The sequence below is a fragment of the Alosa pseudoharengus genome, unplaced genomic scaffold (assembly GCF_046254945.1).
Source record: "Alosa pseudoharengus isolate Yale_2024_CS ecotype anadromous, Long Island Sound unplaced genomic scaffold, YU_APseudo_1.1 YU_APseudo_1.1_scf_3, whole genome shotgun sequence".
Lineage (NCBI taxonomy): Eukaryota > Metazoa > Chordata > Actinopteri > Clupeiformes > Clupeidae > Alosa > Alosa pseudoharengus.
In genome coordinates, this window is record NW_027468718.1 from 26,345,248 (window position 1) to 26,357,705 (window position 12,458).

General features: G+C 43.9%; 1 protein-coding gene across 1 annotated transcript; it reads right to left on the reverse strand.

Annotated features, from left to right (window-relative positions):
- Window positions 1-1,912: 1,912 nt before the first annotated feature.
- On the reverse strand, window positions 1,913-12,013 carry tgfbr2l (transforming growth factor beta receptor-like). The gene is made up of 7 exons (XM_076263748.1): window positions 11,770-12,013; window positions 7,805-7,955; window positions 6,303-6,505; window positions 5,211-6,067; window positions 4,770-4,911; window positions 4,306-4,433; window positions 1,913-3,951 (listed from the first exon to the last, which is right to left on the reverse strand). Exons 1-7 carry the CDS (start codon window positions 11,831-11,833, stop codon window positions 3,580-3,582), a joined length of 1,917 nt encoding a protein of 638 aa, XP_076119863.1. The 5' UTR covers window positions 11,834-12,013; the 3' UTR covers window positions 1,913-3,579.
- Window positions 12,014-12,458: the final 445 nt, after the last annotated feature.

Consider the following 12,458-nt stretch of genomic DNA (forward strand, 5'->3'; position numbering starts at 1 on the left):
CCCCTTCCCCTCCCCTCCCCTCCCCATCCCATACCCACTCTTCAAATTATTTGCTTATTCAGGGTGTGAGACTGTCGTGCGTCGTGGAATGGTGGAAACTGCTCTCCTGGCAGAGTGAGGCACTTGTGATTTCTTTGCATCCCCTTGATTGGAGATTTTCTTGTGTTTATTTTTTGTTTGTTTGTTTTTTGTATCATTTATGTGCAGACTGCTCTCTGGACTGTCCCTGGGTGCACACAGATATCCTTTTGCTGACGTTGCCTTAAATGAGATGTGCTTGTTGTTTATGTGCAATGAGTGATGGTGTGCTATAGGGTGGTGGTTGGACCCGTCTCATTTGTTGTTTGTTGGTTTGTCTGTCTGTCTGTCTGTCTGTTTGTTTGTTTTCCTCTCCCATCTGAACTGGTGCCACATTTAACACTGATTGTGGCGTCAGTTCAGTTTTAAACTGAAATTTGAAATATAGTTTTTAAAATGAAAATAAACTAACTGTTCAAATTAAGTGATATGCTGATGGGTATGATGAATGATGAAGGATCCTCAGCAACGAAGGGAATATTTAATTTTCTTGTTGCAGAATGCTGTGGACCTTTGATTAAAGACTATGTAAAAAGGCTCTGGCTTTTAATGTGTTTTGGAGTTGTTATGCATGAAGAAGCAACCAGTTCTTATGTGTTGCTGAACTCTCTCTGAAGTGTGAAGCTGTAATGTGACCAATCAGATGGATTCTGGCTTCTCTGAATGGATTTGAGCAGCAGTCCGATCAACAACTGATGCTCACAGTACAGCTTTTCAGATAGGAAAGACAAGGGAGGTTTGGTCAGAGGCTGGTTTGTACTGTACGTAGAGAGAGCCACCAGTGAGAGCCAAAGACACCCACTCTCCCCTGTAAAGCTCCGAGGGCCTCCTCTCAGAGTGCCGAGTGGCGTGGAAACCACTTGTGATTGGACGCCGTTCTGGGAGCCTCACTTGCACACTCTCGACATTCCACGTCCCCCTTATCTCGCCACCCGAGTTGCATTATGCATGTAACTGCTCATCTATGCTCTCTCGCTGGTATGAATCTACCTCGTCTCGAGCCATCTGTTCTCAAGGGCAATCAAACGTTGGAGAGAAAGTTTGTGTTCACTTGGGTTTTTGGCTTCCCCTCGCTCTCCCCTTGCTCTCACTTCTCCTCTCTTTCTCTGTGTTGTTTCTGAATCTCAATTGTAACTGGATCAAGTGAACGCTCTGGACAGAGGGAAAAGTAGTTTTTAAAATTATATGAACATTGTGCATCATCTGTTTGTGAGCTAATGAAGGCAGGGCTAGTTGGTGGATGCCTGCTAACTCTCTGCGTGGTTATCAGTTCTTTGGTAATGGTTTGAATCAAGCTTGCTCCCAGTTTAGCAACACGTGGCGTGAATGCAGGATGTTGAGAAACTTGTGGTGCCTTATTTGTATTTGTCTTCCAACCCCACCCCACCACCGCATTCCATCTCCCCACCTCAGCTTTCCCATACGATAGACAGAGAGGTGAGAGGGAAACCCCCTCCACACACACACACACACACACACACACACCACCGTCTCTGTACGCATATCCCTCCTGGGCTCGCTACAGTGCTGAGGACGCATTCTGTCTACTTGAGGATTGTGAGATGTGACCCCTGGACTTTTCTTGTCCTCCCCCACGCCCCCTCTTGTTTTTGTGTTCTCCATTCCACCTGTATATCTTGCTGAGCTGTGAATTGCACTGATATTTTAACAACACTCCCTGTAGCCTGAGAAGTCCTGATGAATGAATAAAATTGCTAATATATTTGTTGAGGAGTTCTTGTCTCTGTTTTTTTTTTTTTAATGTGGCTTTCATTTCTATTAGTTTTATGGTGGGTCTGAATCGTTAAATTTAAATGATTCACAAAAAACAACATTAATACTTTATGTACGACATTTTATGAGATGAATATGCAATTGTATATATAATATAATATATATAATCCATACATTTGTGACACCAGTTCACAATCACAACACAGTGGCTCATTAGTTTCCTAAAATCTGGTCCTTCATCAGAATTCACAGAACCTCATAGATTTGGGTCATAGGTTTTTCCTCAGGTCACTAGCAAATGCAATGCTCTTGAGTACATATTGGAAGTCTACCCAATAAATAGAATGTCATCAGTGCATGATTTAGTGTTCACTTTTAACGGCCACAATTAGAGAAAACATTCCATTCTCCTTTTTGGCCAAATTATTGAAAACAGATTACTTATCGTTCATTTGATTTTAGACTCATTCAGAGTTTGTTATTCCTCTTCATATTTACTGATCATAGCTGGCAACATTTTAGTCAGTTGGTCAAGCTCATGCCCATCACAGGAATATATAAATCAAAGACCTCTCACGCTACCTTTCAGTAGAACCAGTAGCAGACTTACTGGTGAGAGATATATGTTAGTTCGTTAGACTGACGTATCAAATCGTTTAATGGCTTCATTCAATCAGGGTAACTGGCTGGAATTGAGTAGGCACGATCGTCTGGATGAAAGAAGTCCACATTTAGTCCAACAGGGTGAGCATTATTGAGTTTGTGGGGATTAAAGTCACTCTTCCTGTCGGCCCTGGACAGCACGGCAGCCTGAGGTTTCCTCCCAGGGTTCTTTTAATTGGATTTCACTGCAGACCATAAAGTGATCGCTTCCTCTTGGACCATTAGCGTGATCTGACAAATGTCTATTCAAGTCCAGGTCATTTTTATGTCCTGTTATGTTAAGGATAATTTAAAGGATTGCATCATAAATTCCCTCAGAGAATTCTATGACACACATAATTATAAATTTAATGTCGTAGGTCTTTGAGTCTTTGAGTAAGAATGAAAAAAAAAACATCTACTTCCAATAAAATGCTCTTTGACTCACTTTCATCGCTTTAAACTTGAGCAGCTCAAGTTGTGTTCCTTTCTCAAATATTTTCAGATACAGCCTGTGGTTAATCAAATTGAAAGCCTTCAAAAACCGCTCAAACTTCAGCGTCTCGGATGACTACAGCATGTTTGTGGATTCCGAGAAGGCTGTGTTAAAATTCAAATGAGGAAATAGTGTGTGGTAAACAGCCTTGGAAAACATCTCCAGGCTGTAGTATTTCGACAAACAAGACGCAAAAATTCAAGAGGGTGGATATGTCTCCATTTTCTGCCTTCTGTCACATTGAAACCAACTGACTTCATGGAACCATTTTATGGCGGTGAGTTTTTGAAGAGGGCGTGATATCTTGTATCAAATGCAAGGTTTCTTCAGGGATGAATGAAATTATGCTTCTTTGATGCTTTCAGTATAATCATTTCTGAGTCCCGAGAGTTAAAATTCCATCACCTCTGACAGAAAATGCCCGCCCCCCCCCTCCTTCAGTGGCACAGCAACTACATGAGAAGTGCACAGTTACCAACAAAAGACATGGCAAACAAAGTCACATGAACCAAGAATAATCATGGAGACCAGCTCCTTGATGAGAATAATATACAAACGAGTTACATCATCCAAATAGTCCAATTGTTTGAATTGTCACTGCTATTCTTCTGAGGAGCTTTTTGAAGCCGTCACACTTCCGGCAGTGCCTTTGAAGGCTCTGAGGCTTGCGTGTCTGAGACCAGCGGAGGAAGGGAGGGGGTGTCCGTGTCCGTGCCCGAGCCTGTGTCGTGCTCTGCTCGTGGGGAGGGAGGGGTGGACGTGGCAGTGGAACCCTGCTGCTCTTCTGACTGCTGCTGCTGCTGCTGTTCCAGCTGTTCTAGCTGCTGCTGCTGGTCTGTGAGGCTGCCACTGATGAGGCTCAGCAGTCGGCTCTGCTCCTCCTCTTCCTCCATGTCTTTGGCCAGGGTGTTGAAGCGCTCCACCACGCAGTGCGCCGTCAGCCGGGCCTCGGGGTCGTGGTCCCAGCACTCTGTGATGGTGGCACACAGCAGCTGCATCCCCTGTTGAACAAACAAGGACAAGACAGAGTCACGCCATGCAAGTCATCACTGGGCTCCGCTTGGCTGGACAGACAGGGCATCTTCTGACATGAGATGCTAAAGGTGTTCAGTGTTGGAAAAAGAAAACATGTGATGTAGGAGGCTCTGCAACTTTATACACATAAACACAAAACGGTTTATGTCAGCATTAAAAACACATTCACATAGGATATCGAGGGAGGAAAAAAAGACATCACAGCATCTTGTGACATGGATCCACACACAATCAAATAAACATGCTCTCCTCCGGGTGTAGCGGGCACAGGTCGTTTGCCTTCAATCTGGGCCCCCGTCCAGGACACACGATCCACCTACCTGGTGTGTGGTCCAGCTGGAGGGGATGTCAGGCCGGCCCCTGTCTCTCAGCACCAAATCCCTCATGCTGTCCACACACGGCTGCTCACACACTTTGGAGCCGAAGGGTGGCTCGTAGCTCTTCACCTCTGTCACGATGAAATAAAGACAGCACCGCTGTTTATAATAAGTCAAATACATGCACGTGGAACTTTTTATAGATGACCCTGTTCAGGTTTGTTTAATGTCTCTCTTATTCTTCCATACTAAAGAGGTCACAATGCAGTAATAGAGCATAGCCTGTCCTGTTCACATACTGGACGTGACATGTTTTGCTTATCTATCTTCACGAATATAACAGAGTCACTTCACTCACTTCAGTTAAACATGACATTTTATAATGTAATCAGTCCACTCAATTTTTGGTTATGTTTACACTCCGCTGATAGATCAGCAAGATGTGTGGTTTAGGTCTTCTGTTCTACCTCCTATGACATCACAGCGAGAGACCATTTCCCACAGGACCAGTGCCATGGAGTAGACGTCCATCTGCTTGAAGGACTCCAGGTCCTCCAGATTTACTCGAGACTCCAGTACTTCAGGGGCCATGTAACGCGCCGTGCCAACCTGACAGATGGAGACAGTCAGGCATGGACATTCACACAAACTATTGATATCAAGATCACCCACTCTAAACCACATAATCATTGTGTTATTATCTTAGCACTATGAGGTTCCAATGTCATTCTTTTGCGGTAAACTCTATGGATTGCTATTGTTTGAAAATCAATCAGCCATGGATGACTCTGACAGCCAGTAAGAAACTAGAGCAACAGGCTAGGGAATAATGTAGCTGCAACTAGCAGGACATTGCAGCCTAAATAGCATATTGTCTTGCTACAGCACAGTGTCCCCATTTCTCTCACCTGACCGCTGTTAGCGAAGTCATCTACAGTGAGCGAGAGATCCAGCCGCAGAGCCAGGCCAAAGTCACACAGGGCACACTCATGGTTGTCCTTCACCACAATGTTGCTGCTCTTCAGGTCTCGGTGCGACACCGGCACCTTGGGGGCCCCGCAGGGCGTGGTGTCACTGTGCAGGTGCGCCAGGCCGTGCGCCACCGACCCCGCCAGCGAGCACAGCTCCGTCCAGCTCAGCACATGGCTGGCCAGGTAGTCCTGCAGGTTGCCCAGCGCGTAGTAGGCCATGATGAGCCAGTACTGCCTCTGGGGCCCCCCCCCTCCGGCCGCGCCGCCACCACCACCGCCCCGCTCCTCCGCCGTCAGGAACTGCACCACGTTCTCGTGCTTGAGGTTGGCGTCGGAGAAGATGGCGCGCTCGTTGTGCCAGGACGCGTACTCCACGGCCGGGAAGATCTTGACGGCCACTGACTCGTACTGGCCCTCGCTGTGGTTGAGGCGCGCGCGCCACACCTCTGCGAATCGGCCCTTGCCCACCAGCGCCTCCAGCTGGATGGGCAGCTGCTCGGTGTTGTGGTTCAGGCTGTTGGCCCGCGTGGACGACAGGTCGGAGGTGCCATCGTCCCCGAGCAGGGTGAGCTTGCCGGGGAAGTCGCTGCCGTTGGCCTCCCCGGAGCGGCCCTCGGGAGGGTCCAGGGACTGGTAGTGGGTGCGCTTGGGGGCCCAGTCCTTGGACTGCTTGCCGAGATGCCGGGTGCGGTATATGTAGAAGGCAGCGGTGGCTACCACGGCAACAAGCAACGGAGGCACCAGACTGATCACTACCACGGGGATCACGTCTTTGCTTTTGAGTTTTGAGTAGCCTAAGAAAAACAAACAACAAGTATTATCAGTGCTCTTTAAGTTACATGTGACTATTAAAACTATTTACAATATTGCCATTGTTATGTTACAAAGACAATACTGAATGAACATTTCATTGCATCAAATTCTAAAACTGTATACTTGTCTATGAATCAGTACAATACCAAGGTGTCACACCAATATAAAAACTGACCTTCCTACAGCAAAGCATACTGGTTGAAGCAACATTCTTACCGTGGGCTCCCTTGTCAAAGATGAGTTTGTCATTGCACTCCTGATCGCCAACACAGCCACAGACAAACAGTAGTCCGTCATCGGAGGGCTGGGGGATCATGGTGCACTCTGTGGTGGAGTAGTTGGTCAGAACGATGTTGTCCAGGGCCTGCTCAGGGTGGTGGCACAGCGTGCGCACACTGACCGTCTCATTGTCTTTCCTCCTGTAGCACACAAACACTTCCACATGAGCACTTCACATACTGTAATAAAGGGGACTGCCTGCACCTCTTTTGAAATTCTATAGGTCTTATGTACATGGTATCAGAAATCACAGTCTATGGACTACCTTTGGTTCCTGTGTATGTTAGATGAAAACAATATGACAAAGGCAAAAGAGGACAAAAATACTTAAAAATGTATAAAAACCAGCAGGAGGTTTTCTCATTCATGTTAGCGTTTTATCCACAACTTCCTGACTTTGTAACGTTTTATGTATTCTTGAAAGTGATCCCAAACAGCAGTTTCTCTTAAACAACCAGGACAGGCTCTGAGGGTGTGGAGAAGAGGTCATCAGCCTCACATACGCCCACTGGACATTAGAGCCTATTTTGACATCAGCACTGTACAGCTGTGGGCCCTCAGGTAATGGCACCCATCAGATTTGTAGTCAGCAAAACAGACATGATATTTAATAGTATAAACAGAAGCACTATAAAGTCACTGTTTTTGTCTTGGCTGGATATTTTTTATTAGACAATCTCTGTGATTTACTGTTGTATTTTTTATCATAAATTCTGTGCATGCGCTCTGGCAAAGATAAGCAAAGTTTGTCATGCCTGAACCATGTCATATCAAGGAAATTCAAGATGGGACTGCCCTTTTATGCACCCTCTCACCAATCAGTCTCTCTTTTGATGCTGTTAAATATGTTTATTATTTGCTTTCTATTACCGCAGAAGGGGAGTTTTTCCCTCTTCTCATTTTTCAAGTCCTCTCCACCCCAACCCCCCAAGAGAAGCAGCTCTCTCAACACCCAGTTGTTTTTGAATAGTCACTCAGAGGTCAGTTTGATTAACTTCACAGAAACGTCCCTCCCAGGCCCCAGAGGGTGGATCTGACCAAGGGGAAATCCTTTGAAAAGGAGCTCATTATAACAAGCAGAGACCCAATATGCCTCTAAATCAACTTACTCTCATTCAATTTAAAACGGCACATACTCACTATATTTGTCACTGAGAGAATGTCTGTCTGGTTAGATCTCACGGAAGCTGAACTAACATCAAAGAGACAAGTGGCTAATTGTTAAGTGAGGAGAAGCACTGAACTCACCCAATCTTATTGTGTATTATTTCAACAAACTATTCCACAAAGTTAGTGATGACATTTAATATTCACAAATTCTCTATTAATCCTCTATTAAACCTCTATTAATTGCATGGTTGCAGTGGTTGTCGAAAGATGTAGACCTACAAATGAATGGCATGCCAATGTGTGTAGCAGTGTGCGGAGGATAAACTTACCAGATAGCCACACAGACCTCCTCAGATAGAGTGCAGAAGGAGGTTAAGTTGCAGTTGCTTGTGCACACATTGTCTTCACACACAGGGCTGGAGTAGTCACACCACTTACACAAGTTAGTCCTCATATGTGTGAACGTTGAGGCTTCAACAACTGAAATGAACAGACAAAATTAATTTTTCAAATACACAAAACAACCAAACAGAGGAAATAGTTTTGAAAAGAATGAACTGCTGGTAAAATATATCATTTGGAGTAGTTGTAGCTGGATTAAAATAACTCAATGACATGTAACCTCAGCGTACAATATTTAATTTGCATTTTTTCAACATCAATCCCTTAAAAATACTTCTCTCCAATTTCAGAGAAGATAGCCATAATTGTCTGGTCAGTACACCAGCCTTTCAGCATGATTACGGTCTTCAGTTAACAGTAATACCATAATGAAGAAAATGATGATGATTGCCGTGTGAAATAGTGACAGGGATAAAACTCATAATAGCATCTGCAATCAAGATAGCATTTATGGTTAGCCCTCTTGGGTGCAGTGACCCATCTGGAATGCATAAAGAGTTAAGCGGATTTGGGAATGACAACAAGCATGAATACATGAGTATGTAGCCTATATATTGGTAGAGAGAGCGAGTGTGTGTGTGTGTGTGTGTGTGTGTGTGTGTGTGTGTGTGTGTGTGTGTGGTGTGTGTGTGAGAGAGAGAGAGAGGGTGGGGTGTATGCCTGCGGTGCAGTGCAGTAGTGTGCGCATTCCTTCCCACGCATCTTGCCTCTGTTATCCTTATGCTGCCACATCACAACAATATTAATTGTTGATTGAAACCAGATGACCCCCTTTTTATCTCCCTCTTTTTCCCCACTCGAAGAGTGTGGTGATCTCACAGAAACGACTCAAACATTAAAAGAAGCTACACACATATTTCTCAAAGGCTTCCAGATGTTGGTCAATGCCAACCATCAAAATATACACCAGAAAAAAAAAGACAAAGAGGGAGGGAGAGGAGGAGGGGAAAGCCTGGATAAGCAAAAAAGCCCCTCTGCAAACTTTAAAGTAATTAAAATCAGCAGTGACTGCTCCAGAAATAAATTGAAGCCAGAAGCATTCAGCCAAGCCAAGTTTGAAGCACAGCCCCTCAGTGCTTATGGGAAATCCAAAGGCTGCATGCTTACAGGAGGCCTAGAGATGCAGGGCAGGACTCATTTGCTTTTTCTGTTGAGCAACTTTTCCTCACTTGTTATTATTTAGCTGCGCTTTGGTGCCGTGAGCAACTATTGGGAGACCGGAAAACTTGAAAACATAGTATGGCATCATTGTTTTTTTTTTTATGTGGAAAATCAAGGCTCTTCATGGTCCAGAAGGTATGTTTAGGTTTCATGTAAAGGAAATTGAATACTACGTCTCAAATCCCTAACATGGCACATTTCCTATGGCCTTAGCTGTGACATGGTGAAGCCTACATTCTGTAAAGAGTGTTTAGGATGGTCACAATAAGTGAGGGAACTATGTTTTAATTATTTTAATGGGAAACTTAAAGAGAATCAAAACTCTTGCTTTCATTCCGAGCCAGCTGTTGTTTAACAGACTGCAGATGTGTGATGCAACCACTGGGTGGCGTCTCTCTCGCCTTCTCAGGCTCTTCTCTCTCCACACACACACACACATATACACACACTTCCCAACATGTGTTTTGCTGAGTAAATCAGTACCAGCACCACGAGAACACTCTGCTTTGCTGAGACGGTTTGAATTCGGATGTGTTAACATCGTCACTGCCATCCAGATTTTCCACGCTAATAATCAATCAGTTTAAACATCTCAACCCAAACCAGGGGTGCAGTGATGAGCTCACCCGTTGTGATGAGAGGGGTCGATGTTCTCATGCCATTACTCATGCATACCCCACGGTATCATTAGGAGAGGCCAAATTAAAACTGTGGCAACAAAAGAGGGCCAGCGTCTTGCCATGTCCGAGGGAAGGCACTATTATCTCATGCCAAACAATAAATGGCCATTTATCCTGACACAAAACATTCTGCTCGCTTCCATGAGTACCATGCTCTGCCCTCGCCCCAAGATGAGACCGAGCTCTTGGAACTGCCTCAAGGAGGCCGAGAGATAAACACAAGACGTCTCTGTCCTCACTGAGTGCCAATCAGAGGTTACACACACACACACACACACACACACAAATACTCTATCTCCCTCCCTCTCTCTCTCTCTCTCTCTCACACACACACACACACACACACACACACACACACACACACACACACACACACACACACACACACACCACAGTGTGATCAGGGTTGTCAGCATCATATCCTTTCTTTGAATTAAAACAATATTGCCATTGTGCCACATGATTATGGCAGGGCAGTGAAGGCACCAAGCACATATAACCAATGCCCTTCTGTTCTGCCATTTAGGACTTCTGCGTTGGTTTAAACCGATACAAAACACACTCATGGACTTGTAGCATACATCTGTTTTAAAAGACTTAAGATTCAGATTGATTCCAAATGTAAAGTCAACGATGCTGAGATATTTTCTGAGGAACAGTCCATCACAGTCCATCTTCCAGTATGACATGTCTCAGTATTGTGCAGCATGCGACCCCTCCACTCTGTCCCAGTCCACACAGAAAGTGTCCCTGCATGCAGAGATAATTTGAAGCCTCACTACGAGTTTCCTGAATGAAGTTTCCATGACATGTTGCTCTGACATTTGAATTCGATTGCAGTGTTGCTTTTTCTTGCTTCTCAGTCAACAAAGCTAAAAAGTCCACTGGAAGTGGGCCCCAATCCTTTCTTGATTTGTGAACCTCTATTTGTTTATGTAAACATTTATACGGCCTCAAATCACATACGCTTTAGTGCCTTAGCAATGACTTGTTTGTGCTGATTTTGACAAATTCAAGACAGACTTGTTACACAAATACAATACTGTGTATTAAACAGCTCTTGACAGAAATACAAAAATACAATGGCCTAGAGTATGTTAGACTCAAGCAAGCCAATAATTCTAGACTACATAAGTCTAGACTACAAATATTAACAACAACAATACATACAAAATGAATTTGCTGTTGTACATTTGTTTACAGTGGTACAATGTGCCACTGAGGGCCTACAGTTTCTAGTATTATCAATTTTGTGTATTCAAACTAATTAAATGTCACATTTACAAGGCATGGAATTTTGGCATGTAAATTCTTATTTTCCATCAGTAGGCTGAGCTTGCATTTGGGATCTGTGTAACTACAAAAGCATTTCTGAGACATTGCTCATTTTCTGTAACTAGTAGAGCTCAACATTATAAGATAAAATAACCTCGGCCTATTAACATACATGCAAATTATTTCTTGATGACCACCAACCAAACGAGGCCTATTAGGAAACGTTTTGGGTTCGATAATCTGACTCACGACTATGCCTTTACGCATGCAAATACATTTGACAGTGACGATCACAAAGGCCTAAATGCTGTCCTCTGATAATTTATAATAAGCCTGATAGTGATGAGGCTGTAAAAGCATGTGTACAATACAACTGTACAGTTGTCCAGCATGGGAAAGTTCTGCAATAGGCGATCTTGCGCACACAACGCTTTCTTCTTTTTGGAATTCTGGGTAAACTAGAATTGTTAGATTACGCTACCATGACTGCCTTCAATTTATGAAATTTAGAATCTGGGAATGAAGAGAGGTTAGCCGAGCCATATGCAAGGCTATTGATTTTCATAAATGTTTACGAATAGTTTTCAGCTTAGCCTATAAAGACCGAAGAGTCTCTAAACGTTCTCTTAAGCGTATCAAAAGAATCGCGTAAACCTGGCCAATTTGACATTTGTAGTCTACTTCATGGATACACCAAGCCACCTCAGCAAATGCCTACAAACAATGGACACTTAAAAAAGTGTAGACGGAGCGAGGCGAGCAATTGTAATACTCACAGAGCGATATAAGAAGAACAGATGTGAGAGCGAAACGACTCCATCGCCTGCGTCCCATAATCATGACAGAAACGATAGGCTACACTATGTAGACAAAGTTCCGAAGTTTTCGGTGACTACAAATCTTTGTTTTTTCTTAATATACTGAGAGGATATAGTCGGGGGGACATGCATTAAGGCAGTATGCGCTGCGACAACAGCTTCTTGAGCTGAATATTTTTGGCAGGAGTTCCGTGTAGGCGGATCCAGATGTTTTTAATCCAGCTGTGTGGAGCTAGGGTCCCGCCCAGGAACTGGAGTTCATTAATAACAAATTCAAAACGATTGTATGAACGCAGATTTGTTTATAATGTTTAATACTTAGCTTAGGATGTCATATGAGTGTTTTCAGATGCCCAATCAATTTGTTTTCAAACTTTGTCTAAGATGTTTGTATAGGCCTAGATCAATAGCCTATTGTTATTTAGTATAAGAAGTAGCCTAACTTCTAACACACTAAAAAAAAAAAAAAACTAGGTTATGTGGTTTTGAACAATTAAGCAAGAGTAGGTCGAGGCTATTGGCTGACGTAAATTAGGCTTAAATAAGGAGGACAGGCCTGCAGATGGTCAGTGAGCTCGCCCCTGTACAATTCAGGCTACATGGGCCTTTATCAACAAATCAAAGTGGGGTATAGTTATTTGAAAACA

Bases quoted from the DNA above. Each gene is read 5' to 3' on its own strand.
- tgfbr2l (XM_076263748.1), bottom strand. From the start codon at position 11,833: ATGATTATGGGACGCAGGCGATGGAGTCGTTTCGCTCTCACATCTGTT. The intron at 7,956-11,769 runs GTGAGTATTACA...TGTTCATTTCAG, and splicing joins TGTTCTTCTTATATCGCTCT to TTGTTGAAGCCTCAACGTTC. The intron at 4,434-4,769 runs GTAGAACAGAAG...TCATCGTGACAG, and splicing joins TCGCTGTGATGTCATAGGAG to AGGTGAAGAGCTACGAGCCA.